The 27,778-nt window shown below is 45.2% G+C and overlaps 1 protein-coding gene across 10 annotated transcripts in view; it reads left to right on the forward strand.

Annotated features, from left to right (window-relative positions):
- The window catches only part of LOC130290823 (diacylglycerol kinase eta-like), a 1,161,394-nt gene that overhangs the window by 341,878 nt on the left and 791,738 nt on the right, over positions 1-27,778 (forward strand). For all 10 annotated transcript variants that reach the window (XR_008847710.1, XM_056538928.1, XM_056538925.1 and 7 more), the window contains 2 exons: positions 6,177-6,281; positions 6,548-6,680. Coding sequence is in view for 9 of the 10 variants with exons in the window: in XM_056538928.1 (XP_056394903.1) it covers positions 6,177-6,281; positions 6,548-6,680 (238 nt within the window). In the remaining variant the exon portion in view is untranslated. The remainder of the gene's footprint in view (positions 1-6,176; positions 6,282-6,547; positions 6,681-27,778) is intronic.

Here is a 27,778-nt window from a genome sequence, read left to right on the forward strand (position 1 = left end):
TATTTATACCAGTTTTTTCATTTTACACTTTTGGCCACTAGGGGTCTCTCTTCTATGCCTGGTCTGCAGGCAGCATCCTATGCTTTTCATAGTAAGTGTACAGCTTTTAGAACTAATGCTGAAAGGGCACTGGTCCTTCCACAGGAAGTTCAGTACTCTCAACTCAGGACTCGCTCCCAGCCTGCACATGCCTCTCATATAACAGAGGCCAGTCACATCCCCCTCCCCCCTGCTCTGTGTACTCCCTGCCCATCACCACACGTTATCTTATACATTGTATTATCTCACTGCACTCCCTGCTCTGTGCCCCCCCCCCCCCCCTGACATTTATCTTAATTACTGCCTCTGTAATTGCTCCAACCGCCCCTGGTTCTCAGCATTGACTTTTTAGTGCAGAGAGACACAGGAGAGAGAGAGAGAGACAGAGGCTGCCATCCAACCCCTGTAAAAAGCTGTTGGCTGTCTGGGCATGCTGGGAGTTGTAGTTTTGCAACAGCTGGAGGCACCCTGGTTGGGAAACACTGCTGCAGAGGGAGAGCAGCATACAGCAAGACTGGCAGAAGAAGAGTCCCAGCCAGGCTTCATGTGACATCATGCCTGCCGGGACCTGCCTCCTTCCACCCCTCAGAAAGACAGTGCTCCTGAGCTAAGGAAGAGGGATAAAAAAAAGGTATTTCCACAGCGTTTGAAACCTCAATTAACACAGGGATAGGCATAGTTAGTGTAAGGAACAGATGGGGAGGGGGATCAGAGAAAGTTTAGTTGATGACAAGTACTCTTTAACCCCTTAAGGACACAGCCCATTTTCACCTCTAGGACGCAGCCCTTTTTTGCACATCTGACCACTGTCACTTTAAACATTATTAACTCTGGAATGCTTTTACTTATCAATCTGATTCTGAGATTGTTTTTTTCGTGACATATTCTACTTTAACATAGTGGTAAATTTTTGTGGTAACTTGCATCCTTTCTTGGTGAAAAATCCCCAAATTTGATGAAAAAATTTAAAATTTAAAATTTTTCTAACTTTGAAGCTCTCTGCTTGTTAGGAAAATGGATATTCCAAATATATTTTTTTGGGGATTCACATATACAATATGTCTACTTTATGTTTGCATCATAAAATTTACGTGTTTTTACTTTTGGAAGACACCAGAGGGCTTCAAAGTTCAGCAGCAATTTTACAATTTTTCACAAAATTTTCAAACTCGCTATTTTTCATGGACCAGTTCAGGTTTGAAGTGGATTTGAAGGGTCTTCATATTAGAAATACCCCATAAATGACCCCATTACAAAAACTGCACCCCCCAAAGTATTCAAAATGACATTCAGTAAGTGTTTTAACCCTTTAGGTGTTTCACAGGAAAAGCAGCAAAGTGAAGGAGAAAATTCAAAATCTTCATTTTTTACACTTGCATGTTCTTGTAGACCCAATTTTTGAATTTTTACAAGGGGTAAAAGGATAAAATTTATACTTGAATTTGTAGCCCAATTTCTCTCGAGTAAGCACATACCTCATATGTCTATGTAAATTGTTCGGCGGGCGCAGTAGAGGGCTCAGAAGGGAAGGAGCGACAAGGGGATTTTGGAGAGTATGTTTTTCTGAAATGGTTTTTGGGGGGCATGTTGTATTTAGGAAGCCCCTATGGTTCCAAAACAGCAAAAAAAAAACACATGGCATACCATTTTGGAAACTAGACCCCTTGGGGAACGTAACAAGGAATTAAGTGAGCCTTAATACCCCACAGGTGTTTCATGACTTTTGCATATGTAAAAAAAAAAAAAAAATTTCACTAAAATGTGTGTTCCCCCCCAAATTTCACATTTTTGCAAGGGTTAATAGCAGAAAATACCCCCCAAAATTTGTAACCCCATCTCTTCTGAGTATGGAGGTACCCCATAAGTTGACCTTTAGTGCACTATGAGCGAACTACAATGCTCAGAAGAGAAGGAGTCATATTTGGCTTTTTGAGAGCAAATTTTGCTCGGGGGGCATGTCGCATTTAGGAAGCCCCTATGGTGCCAGGACAGCAAAAAAAAAAAAACACATGGCATACCATTTTGGAAACTAGACCCCTTGAGGAACGTAACAAGGGATAAAGTGAACCTTAATACCCCACAGGTGTTTCACGACTTTTGCATATGTAAAAAAAAATGTTTTTTTTTTACCAAAAATGCTTGGTTTAGAAAAAATTTTACATTTTTAAAAAAGATAATAGCAGAAAATACCCCCCAAAATTTGAAGCCCAATTTCTTCCGATTCAGGAAACACCCAATATGGGGATGAAAAGTGCTCTGCTGACGCACTACAGGTCTCAGAAGAGAAGGAGTCACATTTGGCTTTTTGGAAGCAAATTTTGCCCTGGGGGCATGCCGCATTTAGGAAGCCCCTATGGTGCCAGGACAGAAAAAAAAAACACATGGCATGCCATTTTGGAAACTAGACCCCTTGGGGAACGTAACAAGGGGTAAAGTGAACCTTAATACCCCACAGGTGTTTCACGACTTTTGCATATGTAAAAAAAAAATATTTTTTTTACACTAAAATGCTTGTTTTCCCCCAAATTTTACATTTTTAAAAGGGATAATAGCAGAAAATACCCCCCAAAATTTGTAACCCCATCTCTTCTGAGTATGGAAATACCCCATAAGTGGACGTGAAGTGCACTGGGGACGAACTACAATGCTCAGAAGAGAAGGAGCATCATTGAGCTTTTGGAGAGAGAATTTGGCCATGTGCATTTCCAAAGCCCCCCGTGGTGCCAGAACAGTGGACCCCCCCACATGTGACCCCATTTTTAAAACTACACCCCTCACGGAAGGTAATAATGGGTGCAGGGAGAATTTACACCCCACTGGCATTTGACGGATCTTTGGAACAGTGGGCTGTGCAAAAAATTTTATTTTTCATTTTTTTAAAGTATGGGGCAGTGTACGTGTGTATATGTAGTGTTTTACTCTTTATTTTATGTTAGTGTAGTGTTTTTAGGTTACATTCACACTGACGGCGGATTACACTGAGTCTCCCGCTAGGAGTTCTAGCTGCGGCTGCAGCTCAAACTTGAAGCGGGGAACTCACTGTAATCCGCCGCCAGTGTGAATGTAACCTGTACATTCACATGGGGGGGGGGGGGGGGGGCAAAACTACAACTCCCAGCTTGCACTGACAGAACGTGCATGCTGGGAGTTGTAGTTTTGCAACAGCTGGAGGCACACTGGTTGGAAAATACTGAGTTAGGTAATAGAACCTATTACCTAACTCGGTATTTCCCAACCAGTGTGCCTCCAGCTGTTGCAGAACTACAACTCTCAGCATGTACTGATTGCCAAAGGGAATGCTGGGAGATGTAGTTATGCAACAAATGGAGGCACGCAAGTACAACTCCCAGCATGCCGAGACAGCCATTTGCTGTTCCTGAATGCTGGGAGTTGTAGTTTTGCAAGATTTAGAGGGATTCAGGCTAGAGATCACAGACAGTGGTCTCTAAACTGTGGCCCTCCAGATATTGCAAAACTACAAATGTCAGCATGCTAAGACAGCAAACTGCTGTCTGGGCATGCTGGGAGTTGTAGTTTTGTAACATCTGGAGGGCTACAGTTTAGAGACCACTGTCAGTGATCTCTAGTTTGAGCCCCTCTAAATCTTGCAAAACTACAACTCCCAGCATGCCAACACAGCAAACAGCTGTCAAGGCATGGTGGGAGTTGTAGTTTTGCAACATCTGGAGGGCCACAGTTTAGAGACCACTCTCTAAACTGTTGCCCTGCAGATGTTGCTAGGCAACAGACTCCCGGACACGTGGCGTCATACTCACCTCCACCGCCTCCATGATCACAGCCGCCGCCGGGTAAGTGACCGCCGCTGCCACCGCCGCTATTACACGGTTCCCCCCGCTGTGCCCGGACACCGATGGGTGGGCATAGCGGTGGGGGGAACCGAACTTTAACCCCCCCGCCCCCAGTCTGCTATCGGTCGGCCGCTTCGCCGATCAATAGCAGGGATAGGAGGGGTGGCAACCCTGCCACCTCACTCCTATCTCTTCAAGGGGGATCGAGGGTGTCTTGGAAACCTCCGATCCCCCTTATTTTATCGCAGTGCCGCCGTTGATGGGCAGGGGGAGAGCGCTCCCCCTGCAAACACCATAGATGCCGTGATCAGAACTGATCACGGCATCTATGGGGTTAATGCTACCGGGATCGGTGCGATCGCGGCCCCGGCAGCTGCGGTGGGACTCCGGCTGTGATTGACAGCTGAGTCTCACCCGCGATCTCCTGCTCTGCCCGCGGCAGAGCAGGAGATCGCTTGGACGTATGCATACGTCCATTTGCGCGAACGTGTAGTTCGCCTGGACGTATGCATACGTCCAATAGCGGGAAGGGGTTAACAATGAACCATAACTGATTACATTGATTACTGAAACATTTGCACTTTCACTGCGCTGAGAGGCAGGGGCTGGAGCAGGTGGTATCTCGCCTGGCGGAGGACCGCCAGCTCGATTTTAAGATACAAGTACAAGCTTTTTCACTGCAGCAACTTCTAGCTTTATGTGCCCACTTATCCAATGGCACAGAAGCGGAATGTGCTCCTGTCCAAGTTGCTGGTACTGCAGTCCCTCCCTTTTCAAGTGGAGTATGAGGTGCGCTGAGAGGCAAGGGCTGGAACAGGTTGTAGTTCACCTTACGGTGGACCGCCAGCTCGATGCTCACCAGTATGGGTAATCAAAAAATTTAAATGAATTCAAATAAAATAAAATAAAAATTACATAAAAAATTTGCCGCATCCAGACGCTCTGCGGCAGTGACTCTAATAACGATGCCTGTAATTTGCATGTCACACTGAATAACAGTATTATTTCACTAACACAGCACACTCCCTATGCATGTTTGGGCAAGGCAAAGTGTTCTACACCCATATTGAGCCTCTCTGTAGCCAGAAATAGCCGTTTTTAACAGCAATTTACCATTAATAAATTTGGACCGAACCAAATTTTTTCGAAAAATTTGGCGAATTGGCCGAATCGAATTTTTCAAAACTTTGCTCATCTCTAATAATATATATTAAGTTGCAAGTCTATCAGCATCATTATCTGTATCATTTATGAATCTACCAGCCTGAATAGTATTTAGTTTATAATAATTCCTTTAGTTGGTATATTATTCAACTCAGAATTTATGTTTTTCCTCCAATTGTACTTTTAAAACTACCACATCGGACGCATGGGCCCTGCTAAGATGTTGGTTGGTCAGTTTTAATATATGCTTTTAATATATGCATTAAATATTTGAATTCAACTAGCCATATCGCCTAATTTTCCAAATTTCCATATAAACTCATACTTAGAATGTTTGCATCCATTTTTATCTTTGTACTATGTAATAATATGTAGGGTATCGTGTATTGCAGTCACCTCAGTATTTGTATTCATCTATCTATTTGTAGTGAGAGCATCCAGATTACAATATTCAAATATATATATATATATATATATATATATATACACAGTGGTCCCTCAACATACGATGGTAATTTGTTCCGAACGACCCATCGTTTGTCGAATCCATCGTATGTTGAGGGATTCGTGCAATGTAAAAAGTGCATTTAATGCTTACCTGTCACCGCCGCTCCGGACCGTGTCCTCACCGCACCCGATGTTGTCCCAGGGGTTCCCGATGCTGTCCCGCTGCTCCAGCGTCTTCTTCAGGATACTCCAGCTTCTTCCGCATCTTCTCCGGTGTCCGGGCCTCGCTTTCTGGTGACATTATTACGTTGCTGCGCCGGGACGGTGTGCGCAGCGACGTAATAACGACGCCGGAAAGCGAGGCCCGGACCCCGGAGAAGATGCAGAAGACGCCGGAGGATCCTGAAGAAGACGCCGGAGCAGCGGGGATAGGTAAGTGAACCTGTCGCTTAAACTGCTATCCGACAGCAGCTTAAGCATTTTGTGCTGTCGAATAGCAGTTAATGCGATGGCCCCGACATATAAAAGCATTGTATGTCGATGCTGACATCGACATGCGATGGCCTCTGAGAGACCATCGTATGTCGATTTGATCATATGTCGGGGCCATCGCATGTCGGGGGGTTACTGTGTGTGTGTGTGTATATATATAAATATTACCAAACTTATGAAATTATAGATGCTCACTTGACATTGACCCTTTAAATCTATACACAGGTGATTACACCATTTCGCAAACTCATCCTGTGTGCTGAGAATAGAAAGGAGATGGAGGACTGGATTGGAGCTATCAAATCAGTCCAAAAGTGGGATCACAATGAGGTATATTAACCTACTACAATGTATGTATTCAATTATTCTTGCATACTTGATTCAGTTTTGAGTTTTACTTTGTAAAATGAGCATAGGTTTAAGATGGGATAATCAGTATGTGCAATATTTTGCTGATCGTATGGTTGATTCAAAGAAAACAAAGCAAAATCTGCAGGCTAAATGTAGAAAGTTTGGTAAAAATCTCATCGTCGTGCATAATTGGCCAAGTATCTTACACAATGATTGCTAAAATTGGGCCCTTTGTTTGCTTTCAGACAACCCAGTTTAATATGGAACATTTTTCGGGAATGCACAACTGGTATGCCTGTTCACATGCCAGACCCACATTCTGCAATGTGTGCCGAGAGGCGCTATCTGGTGTTACTTCTCATGGACTCTCCTGTGAAGGTATCCTATTTTCAAATGGATTGATATTTAGAAGGACACCATGAAGCAGTTTGCTCCAATAATATGACAATTGTTTTGTTACTCCTGCCTTGTTTAGGCTGTGTTTATAGGCTGTACTACATAATGCCCTATATATGTTGTATGTCCTTTCAGCATATATTCAAGCAGCATTCCTTGTTATACTTTTTCTTACTCTATTAAAAGAGTGGGCATAGGGCTTTTCCAGTTACACATAGTTACATAGTTACATATATAGTTAGTATGGTTGAAAAAAGACATACGTCCATCAAGTCCAACCAGGACTAGTCTAGCCTGAGGGTAGGTACTTTTGGGAAAAGACTGCTCTCTAGAGTCCTGAATACCATCTTCCCTACATGTTCCACAATAATACTTTTAGGAAACTACTTTTTAGCTTTCTCTGCATTTACAGGAAAAAAAACTCATAAATTATGTGTTGCTGAACAATTAGCCTCTAAATAACTAAGAAATAAGAAAATATTCAATATCTCTGTACTTTGGAATACTTAACCTTCTTTATTACCTGGTGATTTCCCTCCTTTCTAATGGCTTGTGGTGATTGTCCAGGTTAAAATAATAAACATTATTTAAGTAATTTAAAAAGTGGTAAGGAATAAGTACCTTTCAATGTTTTAAGCCAAATGATGCTTTTTAAGCCTCCTCTCCCCTTCTTCCTTTTTTTCCCCACATAAGAGAAAAACAATGAAAATCAAATGATGAATTGTATGTCTGAAGAAATAGTGTAAAAAAAAAACTCATGTCATACAAACGAGCTCTCATATGGCTACAATAAAGAGTACCTCTCATCAAAACATTTTTATTTTATAGTTCAATATCTATTGATTAATTTTCTAATTAGGTTCTATAAAAAAAAGGATACTTTTATGTGTTTTTGTCTTTGAACTTTTGTCCACTAGAGGTCTCCCTAGGAGTCCCTTTTTTTAGTGATCTCGGACTCACGCCGGCCTGGCAGCTGAGTCTGAAATCACATACTCAGCACAGCTCCCCGCCTATCAATCAGACAGGCGGGAGCAAGCGCTGGGTGCGCACCCCTGCAGGGCGCGCTCCTGACTCTGCTGGCCAGCAGCATCTTCAGGCTCCTCCCGCTGACAAGGAGAGCCGGCACGTGCTGGCCGAGAGTCAGCTGAGGGCAGCTCTACAGGATAGAAGCAGGGCTGGTGTGAGGTGATTTTTGCGTCCACAGAGCAAGGGGAGAGAGGAGGTACACACCCCCTCCCTCATCTCCCTGAGCTTGGGAGGATGCAGATCTCCATGGGGAAAATTAGCCCCCTCCCTCATCTCCCTGAGCTGAGGACGCAGATCTCCATGGAAAGCCAGAGCAGGGGGAGACAGGAGAACGGCTCCCAGATCTCCCCTCGGAGGACGCAGGTCTAGAAGCCAGAGCAGCGCTCCTCATCTCCCCTCAGCTCTGTCTGTGTTTACTGTACACGGGCTGGGGATTCATACACTGCAGGGACTGGGAATAAATCTCTGCCTGGGGATGATTTCTATGTGAGGAGGAGGGGTCCCTGTTATGTGTGTGTATGCTGGGAGTTGTAGTCCCTGTTAGGTGTGTGTGTACACTGGGAGTTGTAGTCCCTGTTGTGTGTGTATGCTGGGAGTCCCTGTTAGGTGTGTGTATGTATGCTGGGAGGTGTAGTCCCTGTTAGGTGAGTGAGTGTATGTATGCTGGGAGTTGTAGTCCCTGTTAGGTGTGTGTGTATGCTGGGAGTTGTAGTCCCTGTTAGGTGTGTGTATGCTGCTAGTTTTAGTCCCTGTTAGGTGTGTGTATGCTGGGAGTTGTAGTCCCTGTTAGATGTGTGTGTATGTTCGGAGTTGTAGTCCATGTTAGGTGTGTGTGTGTATGCTGGGAGTTGTAGTCCCCGTTAGGTGTATGTGTATGCTGGGAATTGTAGTCCCTGTTAGGTGTGTGTGTGTGTACGCTGGGAGTTGTAGTCTCTGTTAGGTGTGTGTGTGCTAGGAGTTGTAGTCTCTGTTAGGTGTGTGTGTGTGCTGGGAATTGTAGTCCCTGTTAGGTGTGTGTGTATGCTGGGAGTTGTAGTCCCTGTTAGGTGTGTGTGTATGCTGGGAGTTGCAGTCCCTGTTAGGTGTGTGTGTATGCTGGGAGTTGTAGTCTCTGTTAGGTGTGTGTGTATGCTGGGATTTGCAGTCTCAGTTAGGTGTGTTTATGCTGGGAGTTGTAGTCCCTGTTATGTGTATGTATGCTATGAGTTGTAGTCCCTGTTATGTGTGTGTATGCTGGGAGTTGTAGTCCCTGTTAGGTTTGTGTGTATGTATGCTGGGATTTGTAGCCCCTGTTAGGTGTGTGTGTATGCTGGGAGTTGTAGTCCCTGTTAGGTGTGTGTATGCTGCTAGTTTTAGTCCCTGTTAGGTGTGTGTATGCTGGGAGTTGTAGTCCCTGTTAGATGTGTGTGTATGTTGGGAGTTGTAGTCCATGTTAGGTGTGTGTGTGTGTATGCTGGGAGTTGTAGTCCCCGTTAGGTGTATGTGTATGCTGGGAATTGTAGTCCCTGTTAGGTTTGTGTGTGTGTGTACGCTGGGAGTTGTAGTCTCTGTTAGGTGTGTGTGTGCTAGGAGTTGTAGTCTCTGTTAGGTGTGTGTGTGCTGGGAATTGTAGTCCCTGTTAGGTGTGTGTGTATGCTGGGAGTTGTAGTCCCTGTTAGGTGTGTGTGTATGCTGGGAGTTGCAGTCCCTGTTAGGTGTGTGTGTGTGTGTGTGTATGCTGGGAGTTGTAGTCTCTGTTAGGTGTGTGTGTATGCTGGGATTTGCAGTCTCAGTTAGGTGTGTTTATGCTGGGAGTTGTAGTCCCTGTTATGTGTATGTATGCTATGAGTTGTAGTCCCTGTTATGTGTGTGTATGCTGGGAGTTGTAGTCCCTGTTAGGTTTGTGTGTATGTATGCTGGGATTTGTAGCCCCTGTTAGGTGTGTGTGTATGCTGGGAGTTGTAGTCCCTGTTAGGTGTGTGTATGCTGGGAGTTGTAGTCTCTGTTAGGTGTGTGTGTATGCTGGGAGTTGTAGTCTCTGTTAGGTGTTTGTGTGTGTATGCTGGGAGTCATAGTCTCTGTTGAGTGTGTTTGTGTATGCTGGGAGTTGTAGTCTCTGTTAGGTGTGTGTGTATACTGGAAGTTGTAGTCCTTGTTAAGTGTGTGTGTGCTGGGAATTGTAGTCCCTGTTAGGTGTGTGTGTATGCTGGGAGTTGTAGTCTCTGTTAAGTGTGTTTGTGTATGCTGGGAGTTGTAGTCTCTGTTAGGTGTGTGTGTATACTGGGAGTTGTAGTCCTTGTTAGGTGTGTGTGCTGGGAATTGTAGTCCCTGTTAGGTGTGTGTGTATGCTGGGAGTTGTAGTCCTTGTTAGGTGTGTATGCTGGGAATTGTAGTCCCTGTTAGGTGTGTGTGTATGCTGGGAGTTGTAGTCCTTGTTATGTGTATGTATGCTATGAGTTGTAGTCCCTGTTATGTGTGTGTATGCTGGGAGTTGTATTCCCTGTTAGGTTTGTGTGTATGTATACTGGGAGTTGTAGTCCCTGTTAGGTGTGTGTATGCTGGGAGTTGTAGTCCCTGTTAGGTGTGTGTATGCTGGGAGTTGTAGTCTCTGTTAGGTGTGTGTGTATGCTGGGAGTTGTAGTCCCTGTTAGGTGTGTGTGTATGCTGGGAGTCGTAGTCTCAGTTAATTGTGTTTGTGTATGCTGGGAGTTGTAGTCTCTGTTAGGTGTATGTATGCTGGGAGTTGTACTCCCTGTTAGGTGTGTGTATGCTGGGAGTTGTAGTCTCTGTTAGGTGTGTGTGTGTATGCTGGGAGTTGTAGTCTCTGTTAGGTGTGTGTGTGTGTATGCTGGGAGTTGTAGTCCTTGTTAGGTGTGTGTGTGCTGGGAATTGTAGTCCCTGTTAGGTGTGTGTGTATGCTGGGAGTTGTAGTCCCTGTTAGGTGTGTGTGTATGCTGGGAGTTGTAGTCCCTGTTAGGTGTGTGTGTATGTGCATGCTGGGAGTTGAAGTCCCTGTTAGGTGTGTGTGTATGCTGGGAGTTGTAGTCCCTGTTAGGTGTGTGTATGCTAGTATTTCCCAACCAGGGAATCCTGGGAGTTGTAGCTTTGCAACACCTGGAAGCACCCTGGTTGGGAAACACTGGTGTATGCCCTGTATCGGTGTGGTGAACTAAAACTCCCATGAGACTACAGAGGCAGCTGCTGGTGATATACCACAGACTGAAGACTCCTGAATGACACATGCTGGGAGTTGTAGTCCCTATTATGTGTGTATGCCAACCAGGGCTGAGTTATATTAGTGTGCTGTGTATAACGCTGTATATATATATATATATATATACCACAAAACAAAGAGAGCGGCACTCCAAGTACGTGTAACCCCGTGCGGGTGTATTTATTCACACATCTGTAGAAAAGCGCAACGTTTCGGCTCCTCAATAGAGCCTTTCTCAAGCACAAGCACAAGTGAAATGCACAATATATTTATAGGCCCCTCAATTAGCACACATTGATGAGGGGGAGGTGTCAAAAACTGTCACAATCCCGTGACGTCATATAGTAAACAGTGATTAAACAATCTCACACAGTGATCTATTAGTATATAAAGATACATATACATCAAAAGCATCTTTCAATAATCATATAGTGCAAAACCCCACTTGAAAGTGACAAGTTACAATACTTCCAGTGTCCGATTGTGTACCAATATTCATGATCTCCGGTGTAGTGGGCGGTCATCAGCTGTTGCTGGCTGCGTCACTCCTCCAATAGCGCATGGTTGTTCACTCCGCTCCCTCTGTTTGTAAACAAACTGAATGCGCAAGTCCCGGATCACAACTTCCGGCCATACCGGAAGTCGTCGGTCCGCGTCATCAGCCAACCCACAACACTTGGTCAAAAAATTCTTCTCAGTCCTGTATCCGGGCCACGCCTCCTTGCGCTTGCTCATTGGAATTCAAGATGTCACAGGCTGCCATGTTACGAATGGGCAATCCTGCCCACATGGTACCCCGTCTCGTCTTTTTCCTTTTTCTTTTTTCAGGAGAAGAGATAACTAACCATACATCACTGAACGGTCGGCTGATAGATAATGTACCAAATAAATCCCAAGTAACTATAGCCTAATCTACTTATATATAAAAGATTAATAATGGACAGATTAACATAGACGGTTTCACATGTCTGTTAAAGCACAAGGGTGGCTGCTCACCAGGTCCCGCTACCTCTTGCAATGGTTCCACTGGTTGTGGTCGATGTCAATTCTTCTCGACCTACATTTGTGGAAGGGACCTAAAGAGGGACTTGTACCTTGCCGACCCCTTACGGGGTTCTTAAGGTGATCCCCTGCTGTCCTAAAACCATCAGGTATGGGCCTCTAAGGTAGAGCTTAAATTCCTTCACCCAATGCCCAGACCTGTCTTGTCAGTCTGTCCTTCAAAACATAAATCCTGACCGTTTAAAAAACTCACTATCATCCCTTCTCCTGAAAAAAAGGGGAAAAGAAATAAAAAAACAAACACAGAAATAATACAGTGGGTCCCTGTTAGTTGGATTGTTTCTTATATATATATATATATATATATATATATATATATATATATATATTAGTATGCTGTGTGTATGTATATATATATATATATATATATATATATATATATATATTACAGTGGGGATCAAAAGTTTGGGCACCTCAGGTAAAAATTTGTATAAATGTGCATAAAGAAGCCAAGGAAAGATATAAAAATCTCCAAAAGGCATCAAATTACAGATTAGACATTCTTATAATATGTCAACAAAAGTTAGATTTTATTTCCATCATTTACACTTTCAAAATAACAGAAAACAAAAAAAGGCATCTGCAAAAGTTTGGGCACCCTGCATAGTTAATATCTTGAACTGCCCCCTTTGGCAAGTATTACAGCTTGTAAACGCTTTTTGTAGCCAGCCAAGAGTCTTTCAATTCTTGTTTGAAGAATCTCTGCCCATTCTTCCTTACAAAAGTCTTCCAGGTCTTTGAGATTTCTGGGATGTCTGTCACGCACTGCTCTTTTAAGGTCTATCCATAGATTTTCAATTATGTTGAGGTCAGGAGATTGTGAAGGCCATGACAAAACCTTCAGTTTACGCCTCTTCATGTAATCCCCCGTGGATTTCGAGGTGTGTTTAGGATCATTTTCCATTTGTAGAAGCCATCCTCTCTTAAACTTCAGCTTTTTCACAGATGGCATCAAGTTAGCATCCAAAATGTGCTGAAATTTTATTGAATCCATTTTTCCTTTTACTCATGAAATGTTCCCTGTGGCACTGGCTGCAATACAACCCCAAAGCATGATTGATCCACCCTCATGCTTAACAGTTGGACAGAGGTTATTTTCATTAAATTCTGTTCCCCTTCTTCTCCAAACGTACCTTTGCTCCTTCTGGCCAAAAAGTTCAATTTTAACCTCATCGGTCCACAGAACTGGTTTCCAAAATGCATCAGGCTTGACTATATGTTCCTTTGCAAAGTTCAAACGCTGATTTTTGTGGTGAGGACGTAGAAGAGGTTTTCTTCTGATGACTCTTCCATGAAGACCATATTTGTACAAGTATCTCTTTATAGTGTCTGCCAGATCTTTCTGGAGGGATTGTGCAGTCAAACGTGGGTTTTGAATTGTTTTTCTCACAATCCTGCGAGCTGTTCTTTCTGATATTTTTCTTGGTCTTCCAGATCTTGCTTTAACTTCCACTGTTCCTGATTACTGCCATTTCTTAATTACATTCCGAACAGAGGATATTGACATCTGAAAACGTTTTGCTATCTTCTTATAGCCTTCTCCAGCTTTGTGAGCGTCAACTATTTTCAGTTTCAGATTTCTAGACAACTGCTTAGAAGAATCCATGGTGCTGATTGTTGGGGCAAGGTCAGATGAGTCTGGGAATTTAACCTGTTGGGGACGAAGGGCGTATGCATACGCCCTTGCGTCCTGGTACTTAAGGACGAAGGGCGTATCCATACGGCTGTGGGAATTTCGGCCCCCGCCGCGCGCCGGGCGGGGACCGGGCCGGGGTGACTGCTGATATCTATCAGCAGGCACCCCGTGCAAATGCCCAGGGGGGTCATTAGACCCCCCCATGTCGGCAATCGGCGCAAATCGCAAGTGAATTCACACTTGCGATTTGCGCCGATTCCGGGTCATTACGGGTCTATGGTGACCCGGTGACCTGGAATAGAAGGGGGGTCACGGGTGTCTAAGACACCCACGATCCCCCTAAAGCGATAGGAGTGAGGTGGCAGAGTTGCCACCCCTCCTATCTCTGCTATTGGTGGTCTAGACGCGACCACCAATAGCAGATCTGGGGCGGAGGGGTTTACTTTCGTTTTCCCCGTCCTGCCCACCCACAATAGGCGGGGCAGAACGGGGAAACCGACAGGGACCGGCGCCGGAGTCCACTTACCCCTCCAGAGGCAGTGGAGCGACGGGGATCGGCGGCGGCGACGGAGATCTGCGGCGGCGTGCCGCAGAAGAGGACGGCTCCCGGATGCGACGGAAGCCGGTGAGTAGTTGCCTAGCAACATCTAGAGGGCTACAGTCTGAGACCACTATAGTGGTCTCTACACTGTAGCCCTCCAGATTTTGCAAAACTACAACTCCCAGCATGCCCAGACAGCTGTTTGCTGTGTGGGCATGCTGGAATTTTTAGTTTTGCAACAGCTGGAGGTCTGCAGTTTAGAGACCACTGCACAGTGATCTCTATACTGCCCTCTAGATCTTGCAAAACTACAACTCCTAGCATGCCCAGACAGCTGTTTGCTGTCTGGGCATGCTGGGAGTTGTAGTTTTGCAACATCTGGAGGTCCACAGTTTGGAGATCACTGTTCAGTGGTCTCTAAATTGTAGCACTCCAGATGTTGCAAAACTACAAATTCCAGCATGCCCACACAGAAAACAGCTGTCTCGGCATGCTGGGAGTTGTAGTTGCGTACCTCCAGCTGTTGCATAACTACATCTCCCAGCATGCCCTTCTGTGATCAGACATGCTGGGAATTGTAGTTTTGCAACAGCTGGAGGCACACTGGTTGGAAAATACTGAGTTAGGTAACAGAACCCAACTCAGTATTTTCCAACCAGTGTGCCTCCAGCTGTTTCAAAACTACAACTCCCAGCATGTACTGACAGACCGTGCATGCTGGGAGTTGTAGTTTTGCAACAGCTGGAGGCTCACTGGTTGGAAAATACTGAGTTAGGTAACAGAACCTAACTGAAGGTTTTCCAACCAGTGTGCCTCCAGCTGTTGCAAAACTACAACTCCCAGCATGTACTGACAGACCGTGCATGCTGGGAGTTGTAGTTTTGCAACAGCTGGAGGTTTGCCCCCCCCCCCATGTGAACATACAGGGTACATTCACACGGGCGGGTTTACAGCAAGTCTCCTGCTTCAAGTATGAGCTGCGGCAAATTTTTTGCTGCAGCGCAAATTCCTAGCGGGAAACTCACCGTAACCCGCCAGTGTGAATGTACCCTAAAAACACTACACTACACTACACTAACACCTAATAAAGAGTAAAACACTTCATATACACCCCCTTACACTGTCCCCCCCCAATAAAAATTAAAAACGTATTGTACAGCAGTGTTTCCAAAACGGAGCCTCCAGCTGTTGCAAAACTAAGACTCCCAGCATTTCCGGACAGCCACTGATTGTCCAGGCATGCTGGGAGTTTAGCAACAGCTGGAGGCACCCTGTTTGGGAATCACTGGCGTAGAATACCCCTATGTCCACCCCTATGCAATCCCTAATTTAGTCCTCAAATGTGCATGGAGCTCTCTCACTTTGGAGCCCTGTCGTATTTCAAGGAAACAGTTTAGGGCCATATATGGGGTATCGCCGTACTCGGGAGAAATTGCACTACAAATTTTGAGGGGTTTTTACTCCTTTTACCCCTTATGAAAAGGAAAAGTTGGGGTCCACACCAGCCTGTTAGTGTAAAAAAAAAAAAATTTTACACTAACATGCTGGTGTTGCCCTTTACTTTTTATTTTCACAAGAGGTAAAAGGAAAAAAAGACCCCCCAAAATTTGTAACGCAATTTCTCCTGAGTACAGAAATACCCCATATGTGGGCGTAAAATGCTCTCCGGACGCACAACAAGGCTCAGGAGTGAGAGCGCACTATGTACATTTGAGGCCAAAATTGGTGATTTGCACAGGGGTGGCTGATTTTACAGCGGTTCTGACATAAATGCAAAAAAATAAATACCCACATGTGACCCCATTTTGGAAACTACGCCCCTCACGGAATGTAATAAGGGGTACAGTGAGTATTTACACCCCACAGGGGTCTGACATATTTTTGGGACAGTGGTACGTGAAAATGAAAAATTTTTTTTTTTTTGTTTGCACAGCCCACTGTTCCAAAGATCTGTCAAACACCAGTGGGGTGTAAATTCTCACTGTACCCCTTATTACATTCTGTGAGGGGTGTAGTTTCCAAAATGGGGTCACATGTGGGGGGGTCCACTGTTCTGGCACCACGGGGGGCTTTGTAAAGGCACATGGCCCCCGACTTCCATTCCAAACAAATTATCTCTCTAAAAGCTCAATGGCGCTCCTTCTCATCTGAGCGTTGTAGTTCGCTCGCAGTGCACTTGACGTCCAAACATGGGGTATTTCCATACTCAGAAGAAATGGGGTTACAAATTTTGGGGGGCATTTTCTCCTATTACCCTTTGTAAAAAAGTAAAATTTGGGGAAAAAAATGCATTTTAGTGGAAAAATATTTTTTTTTCATTTACACATCCGACTTTAACAAAAAGTTGTCAAACACCTGTGGGGTGTTAAGGCTCACCGTACCCCTTGTTACGTTCCTTGAGGGGTGTCGTTTCCATAATAGTGTGCGATGTGGTTTTTTTTGCTGTCCTGGCACCATAGGGGCTTCCTAAATGGGACATGCCCCCAAAAACCATTTCAGAAAAACTCACTCTCCTAAATCCCATTGTTGCTCCTTCGCTTCTGAGCCCTCTACTGCGCCCGCCGAACACTTGACATACACATATGAGGTATTTTCTTACTCGAGAGAAATTGGGTTACAAATTTTGAGAGGATTTTTTTCCTTTTACCCCTTGTAAAAATTCAAAAACTGGGTCTACAAGAACATGCCAGTGTAAAAAATGAAGATTTTGAATTTTCTCCTTCACTTTGCTGCTATTCCTGTGAAACACCTAAAGGGTTAACACACTTACTGAATGTCCTTTTGAATACTTTGAGGGGTGCAGTTTTTATAATGGGGTCATTTATCGGGTATTTCTAACCAGAAGACCCTTCAAATCCACTTCAAACCTGAACTGGTCCCTGAAAAATTCCGATTTTGAAAATTTTGCGAAAAATTGGAAAATTGTTGCTGAACTTTGAAGCCCTCTGGTGTCTTCCGAAAGTAAAAACTCATCAATTTGATGATGCAAACATAAAGTAGACATATTGTATATGTGAATCAATATATAATTTATTTGGAATATCCATATTCCTTATAAGCAGAGAGCTTCAAAGTTAGAAAAATGCTAAATTTTCTAATTTTTCATGAAATTTTTGCATTTTTCACCAAGAAAGGATGCAAGTATCGCCGAAAATTTACCACTAACATAAAGTAGAATATGTCACGAAAAACGAATCTCGGAATCAAATTTATAAGTAAAAGCATCCCAGAGTTATTATTGCTTAAAGTGACAGTGGTCAGATTTGCAAAAAATGCTCCCGTCCTTAGGGTCATAATGGGCTCCGTCCCTTTGAGATTGGCATCACCTGGTCTTCTCAGATGATGATTGAGAACAATCCATGACACTGGCAGGTCTCAGCTTTGCAAAGGGGGAAGTGCATGCTATAAATTCTGCAGGGTGCTCAAACTTTTGCAGATGCCATTTTTTAGTTTTCTGTTATTTTGAAAGTGTAAATGATGGAAATTTAATCTAACTTTTGTTGACATATTATAAGAATGTGTTATCTGTAATTTAATGCCTTTTAGAGATTTTCCCATATTTCCTTGGCTTCTTTATGCACATTAATACAAATTTTTACCTGGGGTGCCCAAACTTTTCATCCCCACTGTGTATATATATATATATATATATATATATATATATATATATATATATTAGTGTGCTGTGTATAACGCTGTATATATATATATATATATATATATATATATATATATATATATATTATTGTGCTGTGTATAACGCTGTAGCTGCAAGGGGGGGGGCGAACTGCACGGGCTGGCTTCTGCTTTTTCATGGGGTGTTCATTAGAAGGACATGAACATGTATGAACCCTGTGCATTTCTATGTCAGCGTTCATACAGGGACATAGAAATGCACGGGGTTCATACAGGGATGTAGAAATGCACAGGGTTCATACAGTGAAGCAGAGATGCACGTGGGTTCATACAGTGAAGCAGAGATGCACGTGGGTTCATACAGGGAAGCAGAGATGCACGGGGTTTGTACAGGGAAGCAGAGATGCACTGGGTGCATACAGGGAAGCAGAGATGCACGGGGTTCATACAGTGAAGCAGAGATGCACAGGGTTCATACAGGGAAGCAGAGATGCACAGGGTTCGTACAGGGAAGCAGAGATGCACGGGGTTCATACAGGGAAGCAGAGATGTACGGGGTTTGAACAGGGAAACAGAGATGCACGGGATCCATACAGGGAAGCAGAGATACACAGGGTTTGTACAGGAAAGCAGAGATGCACGGGGTCCATACAAGGAAGCAGAGATGCACAGGGTTCATACAGGGAAGCAGAGATGCACAGGGTTCATACAGGGAAGCAGAGATACACGAGGTTCATACCAGGGAGCAGAGATGCACGGGTTTGTACAGGGAAACAGAGATGCACGGGGTTTCACACAAGTAAGCATGGGGTTGATACAGGGAAGCAGAAATGCACAGGGTTGATACAGGGAAGCAGAAATGCACGGGGGTTGATACAGGGAAGCAGAAATGCACGGGGTTGATACAGGGAAGCAGAAATGCACGGGGTTGATACAGGGAAGCAGAAATGCACAGGGTTCATACAAGGAAGCAGAGATGCACAGGGTTCATACAGGGAAGCAGAGATGCACAGGGTTCATACAGGGAAGCAGAGATGCACAGGGTTCATACAGGGAAGCAGAGATGCACGGGGTTCATACAGGGAAGCAGAGATGTACATAACAGGGACTACAACTCCTAGCATACACACACACACACCTAACAGGGACTACGACTCCCAGCATACACACACACACACACACCTAACAGGGACTACAATTCCCAGCATACATACACACACACACACACACACCTAACAGGGACTACAACTCCCAGCATACACACACATAACAGGGACTACAACTCCCAGCATACACACACATAACAGGGACTAAAACTCCTAGCATACACACACGCCTAACAGGGACTACAACTCCCAGCATACACAAACACACACCTAACAGGGACTACAACTCCCAGCATACACACACACACCTAACAGGGACTACAACTCCCAGCATACACACACACACACCTAACAGGGACTACAACTCCCAGCACACATACACACAAACCTAACAGGGACTACAACTCCCAGCATACACACATATAACAGGGACTACAACTCATAGCATACACACACACCTAACAAGGACTACAACTACCAGCATATACACACACCTGACAGGGATTACAACTCCCAGCACACACACACACACACCCAACAGGGACTACAACTTCCAGCATACACACACCTAACAGGGACTACAACTCCCAGCATACACACACACAACTAACATGGACTACAACTCCCAGCATACACACACCTAACATGGACTACAACTCCCAGCATACTACAACTCCCAGCACACACACACGCACACCTAACAGGGACTGCAACTCCCAGCATACACACACACACCTAACAGGGACTACAACTCCCAGCACACACACATACACAACTAACAGGAACTACAACTCCCAGCATACACACACCTAACAGGGACTACAACTCCCAGCATACACACACCTAACAGGGACTACAACTCCCAGCGTACACACACCTAACAGGGACTACAACTCCCAGCATACACACACCTAACAGGGACTACAACTCCCAGCATACACACACCTAACAGGGACTACAACTCCCAGCATACACACACCTAACAGGGACTACAACTCCCAGCATACACACACCTAACAGGGACTACAACTCCCAGCATACACACACCTAACAGGGACTACAACTCCCAGCATACACACACCTAACAGGGACTACAACTCCCAGCATACACACACCTAACAGGGACTACAACTCCCAGCAAACACACACACACCTAACAGGGACTACCACTCCCAGCAAACACACACACACCTAACAGGGACTACAACTCCCAGCATACACACGCACACCTAACAGGGACTACTACTACCAGCATAAACACACACCTAACAGGGACTACAACTCCCAGCATACACACACACCTAACAGGGACTACAACTCCCAGCATACACACACACACCTAACAGGGACTATAACTCACAGCATACACACACCTAACAGGGACTACAACTCCCAGCATACACACACATAGCACAGACTACAACTCCCAGCATACACACACGCACACCTAACAGGGACTACAACTCCCAGCATACACACACCTAACAGGGACTACAACTCCCAGCAGGGACACCTAACAGGGACTACAACTCCCAGCATGCACACACATAACAGGGACTACAACTCCCAGCATTCACACACATAACAGGGACTACAACTCCCAGCATACATACACATAACAGGGACTACAACTCCCAGCATACATACACACATAATAGAACCCCCCCCCCCTCCTCCTCACATAGAAATCATCCCCAGGCAGAGATTTATTCCCAGTCCCTGCAGTGTATGAATCCCCAGCCTGTGTACAATAAACACAGACAGAGCTGAGGGGAGATGAGGAGCGCTGCTCTGGCTTCTAGACCTGTGTCCTCCGAGAGGGGAGATGCGGGAGCCGTTCTCCTGTCTCCCCCTGCTCTGGCTTTTCATGGAGATCTGCGTCCTTAAGAATTGACGGGGTCCTCTCTGTATGGCACATGTATAACCAACAGAGAGGAAGAGGCTGCTGTCCCTCCCCTGTACTCCACCTGTATTCGCGCTCCCGAAAGGGAGCGCAGCATACAGGAAGAAGGGCGGAAGCTGGCCCGGCCAGGCTTCTGATGACGTTGCCCCAGCCGGGCCACGCCCACTTCCTGCCATCGTATACTGCTCAACACTGAGCTACCGAAGATGCTATGAAAAAGGTATATACATGGGGTTTTAAACAAAAATGAATACAGGGATAGAGATAGTTAGAGTCAGGGACAGATGGGGAGGGGGATTAGGGAAAGTTTAGTTGATGATAGGTACTCTTTAACAATAAAATACTATTACCATTTCTTTTTTGGGGGGGGCTACAGTCTGTGAATAGATATCCAAATTTTGTGAAGGCTTCTGCTTTAACCCCTTAATGACGCAGGACGGAAATGTACGTCCTGGTGAGCTGGTACTTAATGGGGTTATCCAGGGAAAAAAAAATGTTTTTATATATCAACTGGCAAATCCCCATAGCAAACCTCTTCTAAACTGGGCGGTTCCCGAGACACATGTCATCAGAGAGCACTTAGACAGAAAAGAACAACCTTAACTTCAGAAGCTCAAAAGTACTGAAAGGATTAAGATTTATTAATAGAAGTAATTTACAAATCTGTTTATGCCAGATGGCGTCAGACGCCATCTCCTCGCTGGAACCCGCTAGTGAGACGGTAATCCCCGGCTCCCTGCTGAATGCAGGTGTCTCACGCCGCACTTCTGTTTATCCCTGGAAACTGTGGATTGCAAATTACTGTAGCAGACAGTGGATACTTGCCTTTCCTTCCTTACAGGCTATGCTATCAGCTAAATGTACCTGGGGCATGATGTGTTATGTCTGAATCCACTGCCTATACTCTATTGCAACACTTGGAAGGGATTTTTCCTTTCTAGGATGCTTTGCAGATGTGATAACTTGAAACAATATCATATGCACTATGGTACTTAGTCAGTTGCGATAACTCGAAAATTGCATATAGTTTGCCTCCCTGATGGCATCACCATGACAGGTGATAGAAACGCATTGGCGGTATTTATATTGCTTTTTATCAGAGATAGTGCTGCTAGACGACTGGCTGGGCTCAGCCACTTCTTAGTTATAAGTACATCCATCTTCTTTTCTTTATTTGCCACCGGGCAATTTCATGATTCATACACCTATTCAAATGTAATATTTTAATATTTGAAGTATAAGTTATATTTTAGGCACAAGTTAATCGAATTCACCCAAAGAATAGAGAACACATGTCATTTTTACTGTAAATTTGACAGCGTGAAAACGAAACCTTCCAAAATTTGCAAAATTGCGGTTTTCTTTTCAATTTCCCCACACAAATAGTATTTTTTTTTGGTTGCGCCATACATTTTATGCTAAAGGGAGAGATGGCATTACAACGGACAACTGGTCACGCAAAAAACAAGCCCTCATACTAGTCAATGGATGAAAAATATAAAAGAGTTATGATTTTTTTAAGGCGAGGAGGAAAAAATGAAAACGTAAAAATTAAATTGTCTGCGTTCTTAAGGGGTTAATGGTCTATTGGCATCACTGTTTCTGTGAATAAGTTTAAAAGAACCAGATAAGCCCCTTAAGGACAATGGATGTAAATGTACATCCTGATGCGCTGGTACTTAGCGCACCAGGATGTACATTTAAGTCCTGTACGTGATGTGAGCTCCAGAGAGGTGCTCACATTATGCATGTCAATTCCTGGCTACTATCAGCAGCCAAGGACCCACTGGTAATGGAGACATGAGCGATCACACTGATGTCCACCATTAACTCCTCAGATGCTGTGATCAATACAAATCATGGCATGTGCGGCAGTGTGGTCCTTTTAACCCCTTAAGGACACAGACAATTTTCACTATAGGACCCGGCCATTTTTTGAACATCTGACCAAATGTTTTTACTTATGTTCTTGTAGACCCAGTTTTTGAATTTTTACAAGGGGTAAAAGGAAAGAAATCTTCCTAACATCTGTAACCCAATTTTTCTCGAGTAAGGAAATACCTCATATGTGTATTTCAAGTGTTCGGCGGGCGCAGTAGAGGGCTCAGAAGGGAAGGAGCAACAGTGGGATTTTGGAGAGTTTTTCTGAAATGGTTTTTGTGGGGCCTGTCACATTTAGGAAGCCCATATGGTGCCAGAACAGCAAAAAAGAAAAACCCACATGGCATACCATTTTGGAAGCTACACCCCCTCAAGGCACGTAACAATGGGTCCAGTGAGCCTTAACACCCCACAGGTGTTTCACGACTTTTAACCCAGGTAGGTTATGCGCCCAGTAGGTACCAGGTGATGCCCCCAGGTAGGTTGTAGTTAATGCCCCAAAAGGTAGTAGGTAATGTCCCCCAGTAGGTAGTACCCCGCAGGTAGGTAATACCCCCAGTAGGTAGTAGGTAAGCCCCAAGACAGGTAATGTTCCAGTAGCTAGTGCCCCCTCCTCCAGGTAGTTAATGCACCTTGTAGGTAGTGCCCTCAGTAGGTAATGACCATAATAAGTAGTGCCCTCAGTACGTAGTACCCCCTGTAGATACTTTACCCAGGTAAGTAATGCGCCCATAGTGCGCCCAGAAAGTAATGCCTACCCCTGGCAGCCCCTGTGCTGGCTTTAAAGTACCCGCAGTCCATCCTGCAGTCTAAGTGAATAGAGGTTTGGGGCTAGATTTGGGGTTAGGGGCTGGCAGCGGGCCCCCTTTCTGCCATTTAAAGGAAAACTGTCAGCAAAGCACCCACACTAACCAGTGGTACTGGCTGGCAGTGTGGGTGACTCTGATTAAAATTATGCTAACCTTGCCCGGATCCGTCGCCTCGTTCCGCTGTTATATTCAGTTTTGTGATTATGGTAATGAGGGCCAAGTGGCACAGGCGGGGTGAGAAGCTTGCCTTCGGGCACTGTGACATCGGCCGGGCTAATGAATATTCATTCCCTCTCCTCTCCGCTTCCCAAACACGTCTTCTACTCATGTGCCGCTTCCTGGGCTGTACTGAAGCTGCGCAGAGGCCACTTCCGGGTGTACCCAGGAAGCAGCACATGTGCAGAAAACGTGTTTGGGAAGTGGAGAGGAGAGGGAAAGGGAGGGAATGAATGTTCATTAGCCCGGCCAATGTCACAGTGCCCGAAGGCATATATGAGATAGATAGATATGAGATAGGCATGAGATAGATAGATCAGTGTTTCCCAACCAGTGTGCCTCCAGCTGATGCAAAACTACAACTTTCAGCATGCCCACACACCCAAAGGCATGCTGGAAGTTGTAGTTATGAAACAGCTGGAGCTAGAAAGTTAACTAGAAAGTTACTTACTGTACATGGCACCAGCTGTGAGCAGGGGAAGGCTTTCTTTTCCCTGGGCAGCTTTAGAGTCTGTTGTGGAGCAGGAAATACAGCATGATCCTGCTCCACCAATCAGACTGCACACATGGGGTCATGTGGGGGAGGGGGAGGAGCGTTGCTCTCAGCTGTTTTTCTCTTCCCAGAAAATCAGTTCGGCACCTGCACTGATTGAAAAGGGCCTGAAGGGGAAAACTGTAAGTAAAAACTCGGCAGCAGCGGCCACTTTACAGACTCTCAGACCTGTCAGTCACTGTACCCCCTGATGACGGCCCTGAGCACAGCTCTTATAGCTGCGGCTGGGGGACAGTCTGGACCTGATTCCGGGACACTGCATTGTCCCGGAATGAGGGTGACCAGGAGCCGGGACAGACTCTCCAAATGCGGGACTGTCCCGGGCAATCCGGGACATGTGGTCACCCTAATACCGACACAGGCACATCTTTAAACCTCAACCACCCTGTGCATGTTTTCAGTGATGACAATTAACTAGCCTTCACATAGGCATGGGCACTTCAGATTAAGCAGCCCATTTTCTAGTGGGGGTCCATCTGCTGGGACCCCCATCAATTACCTTAGTTCCATTGGCTTTCCACCTACTGAAAATCTACTCCCATAATGTCTTGAGAGCCTTAGGCATCATAGAAGTTGCAGTTTTGCAACAGTTGAAAAGCCACAGATTGGGCTACAGTTTCACTCATGATCACCTAGTCAGAAAGAATACACAATTATATAATGGCTCACAGGTGACGTCTTCTCTGTTGTCTACCATTTTCTCCTTCATCCGGTCCAGATGGGGTTGTGGCTTCTAGCTACATCTTCCTCTGCAGAGTGTGATGCCCAGACAACATTGGTTGTCACTTTGTCAGAAGATCCTTATCCAGTATATGAAAAAATAATCAATATGAGCCTGTTAGACACTGTGCCCCCTGAATATAATCCTGCCAAACACTAAGCCCCTGAAAATACTGCCACATATTGTTTCTTCTCAGTTTGGCTGAATACCACCCCTCTACTGTCCTCCTCCAGATCCCTGTCTTCTCCTCCCTTGCACCTCAGTCACCCCACACCCTTCAGTCACCTCAAATGCCTTAGTCCTCCTCCAGACCCCTATGTCCCCTCCTCCAACCAGATCCCCAGTCCTCCTGCAGATCCCTCAGTCACCCCCAGTCCTCCTCAAGACCCCTCTTTCCCCTCCTCCTCTCAGTCCTCCTACAGATCCCTCAGTCACCCCCCTAGACCCCTACATCATCACCCATCCTCCTCCAGACCCCTCTCTTCCCTCCTTCTCCAACCCCTCGGTCCTCTTCCAGAGATCCTCATCACTCCATTGTCCCTTTCTCCAGACCCTTTTGTCCTTTTTATTTATACTCTGTTCCCCACATACTGTTTCCTGAGTCCTGTCCTTGCACTATTACATCACTGTATATTATCCCTGTACTGTGACATCATTGTGTATATTAACCCTGTACAGTGACTCACAGTACAGGGTTAATATGTACATTGACTCACTGTACACCTAATAGTCCTCCCTAATGCATAAGGACAATTTTTATACATATATTGTCATAGTTCCCTTGGTTCTATTGATGTTAAACACAAAACCCCATGTACAGATGACAATAAAACAAGTGGCATAGCGTTCATGGCGGAATTAAATATGTGAATTGTGCTAACGGTGTCAGCTACAGCACAGACATGGAAGAAATGTTTATTAAAAGACCCATAGCACAGTGTGAGCTTATGAGGTAAAACTTGGTGACAGGTTCAGATCATATACATGTACATGCATGCTTCATACACACAACACACATACTGTACACATTACATACTGTACATGCATGCATTATATACACACATACTGTACACATTACATACTGTACATGCATTAATTCGGGGCAGAGAGTCTAGTCTCGGGAAGGGCACAATCAGAGTAGCGTGCAATGGTCGACCTGCCCCCTCCCATAGACTTGAATTGAGCGGGCGTGGTGTGAAGTCACGCCCACGCCCCTCTTGACATCATGCCACACCCCTCAATGCAAGTCTATGGGAGGAGGCATGTCAACCCCCACAGCCAGTACCCAGCATTCGGGTGGACTACCCCTTTGAGTATGCGGCACAGTTCCCCTCCCCCACATTAGGTTGGCAGTATAGTTCCCCCCACATTAGGTGCAGTATAGTTCCTCATATTAGGTTGGCAGTATAGTTCCCCACATTAGGTGCAGTATAGCTCCCCACATTAGGTGCAGTATAGTTCCCCACATTAGGTGCAGTATAGTTCCCCACATTAGGTGCAGTATAGTTCTCCATATTAGGTGCAGTATAGTTCCCCCACATTAGGTGCAGTATAGTTTCCCCAAATTAGGCAGCATAGTTCCCCAAATTAGGTGTAGTATAGTTCCCCACATTAGGGGCAGTATAGTTCCCCCACATTAGGTACAGTATAGTCCCCCACATTAGGTGCAATATAGTTCCCCATATTAGGTGCAGTATAGTTCCCCACATTAGGTGCAGTATGGTTCCCCCACATTACACGCTCTTGGCATCCCTCCTCCCCATGCTGTAATCTGCCGGTTATCGAATAAATACAGCTGTCACCCCGTACATGGTGAGTGCCATCATTATTTTTATTTCGTTAGTTCCCCACATTAGGTTGGCAGTATAGTTCCCCACATTAGGTGCAGTATAGTTCCCCACATTAGGGTAGTATAGTTCCCCCACATTAGGTGCAGTATAGTTCCCCACATTAGGTGCAGTACAGTTCCCCCACATTAGGTGTGCAGTACAGTTCCCCCACAGTATAGACTATACCTAATGTGGGGAACTATACTGCACCTAATGTGGGTGAACTATACTGCACCTAATGTGGGGAACTATACTGCACCTAATGTGGGGAACTATACTGCCTAATGTGGGGGAACTATACTGCACCTAATGTGGGGGAACTATACTGCACCTAATGTGGAAACTATACTGCACCTAATGTGGGGAAGCATACTCCCAGCTGGGAGCTGCAGTTTTGCAACAACTGGAGCCACCCTGGTTGGGAAACACTGGTATAGATACACACATGCACTTCACATATAGTCATCCACAGTAGTAACACACACACACAGGCACAGTATATATGTCCACACACACCCATGCTTATACGAATACATACATGCAGGGGCACCTACTTTAGTCAGTCCCCATGTTGTACAGCCTCTGCGGTGCTCACCTTTCCTCACAGCTCTGTGCTCTCTCCTCCCACTCCCCCTCCTCCTGCTCAGATGGCTGAAGACTGAGAGAAGATTCTGGGGCTGAGGGAAGATACCAAGTGCAGGGGGGAGCGTGATTGTGGTGCGGTGAGAAGAACTCCAAAGCTGCAAATGAGTTTATTTTAAATGTCAGACATTCGGGGGCCCTCTTGTTTGACTGGGTGCCTGGGGCTCGGAGCACAAGTTCCAAGAGCATTATTGTTAATCCGGCCCTGGCTGGAGGTACGCAACTACAACTCCCAGCATGCCGAGACAGCTGTTTGGGCATGCTGTGATTTGTAGTTTTGCAACATCTGGAGGGCTACAGTTAGAGACCAGTGCACAGTGATCTCC

Source organism: Hyla sarda, chromosome 9 (genome assembly GCF_029499605.1).
Source record: "Hyla sarda isolate aHylSar1 chromosome 9, aHylSar1.hap1, whole genome shotgun sequence".
Lineage (NCBI taxonomy): Eukaryota > Metazoa > Chordata > Amphibia > Anura > Hylidae > Hyla > Hyla sarda.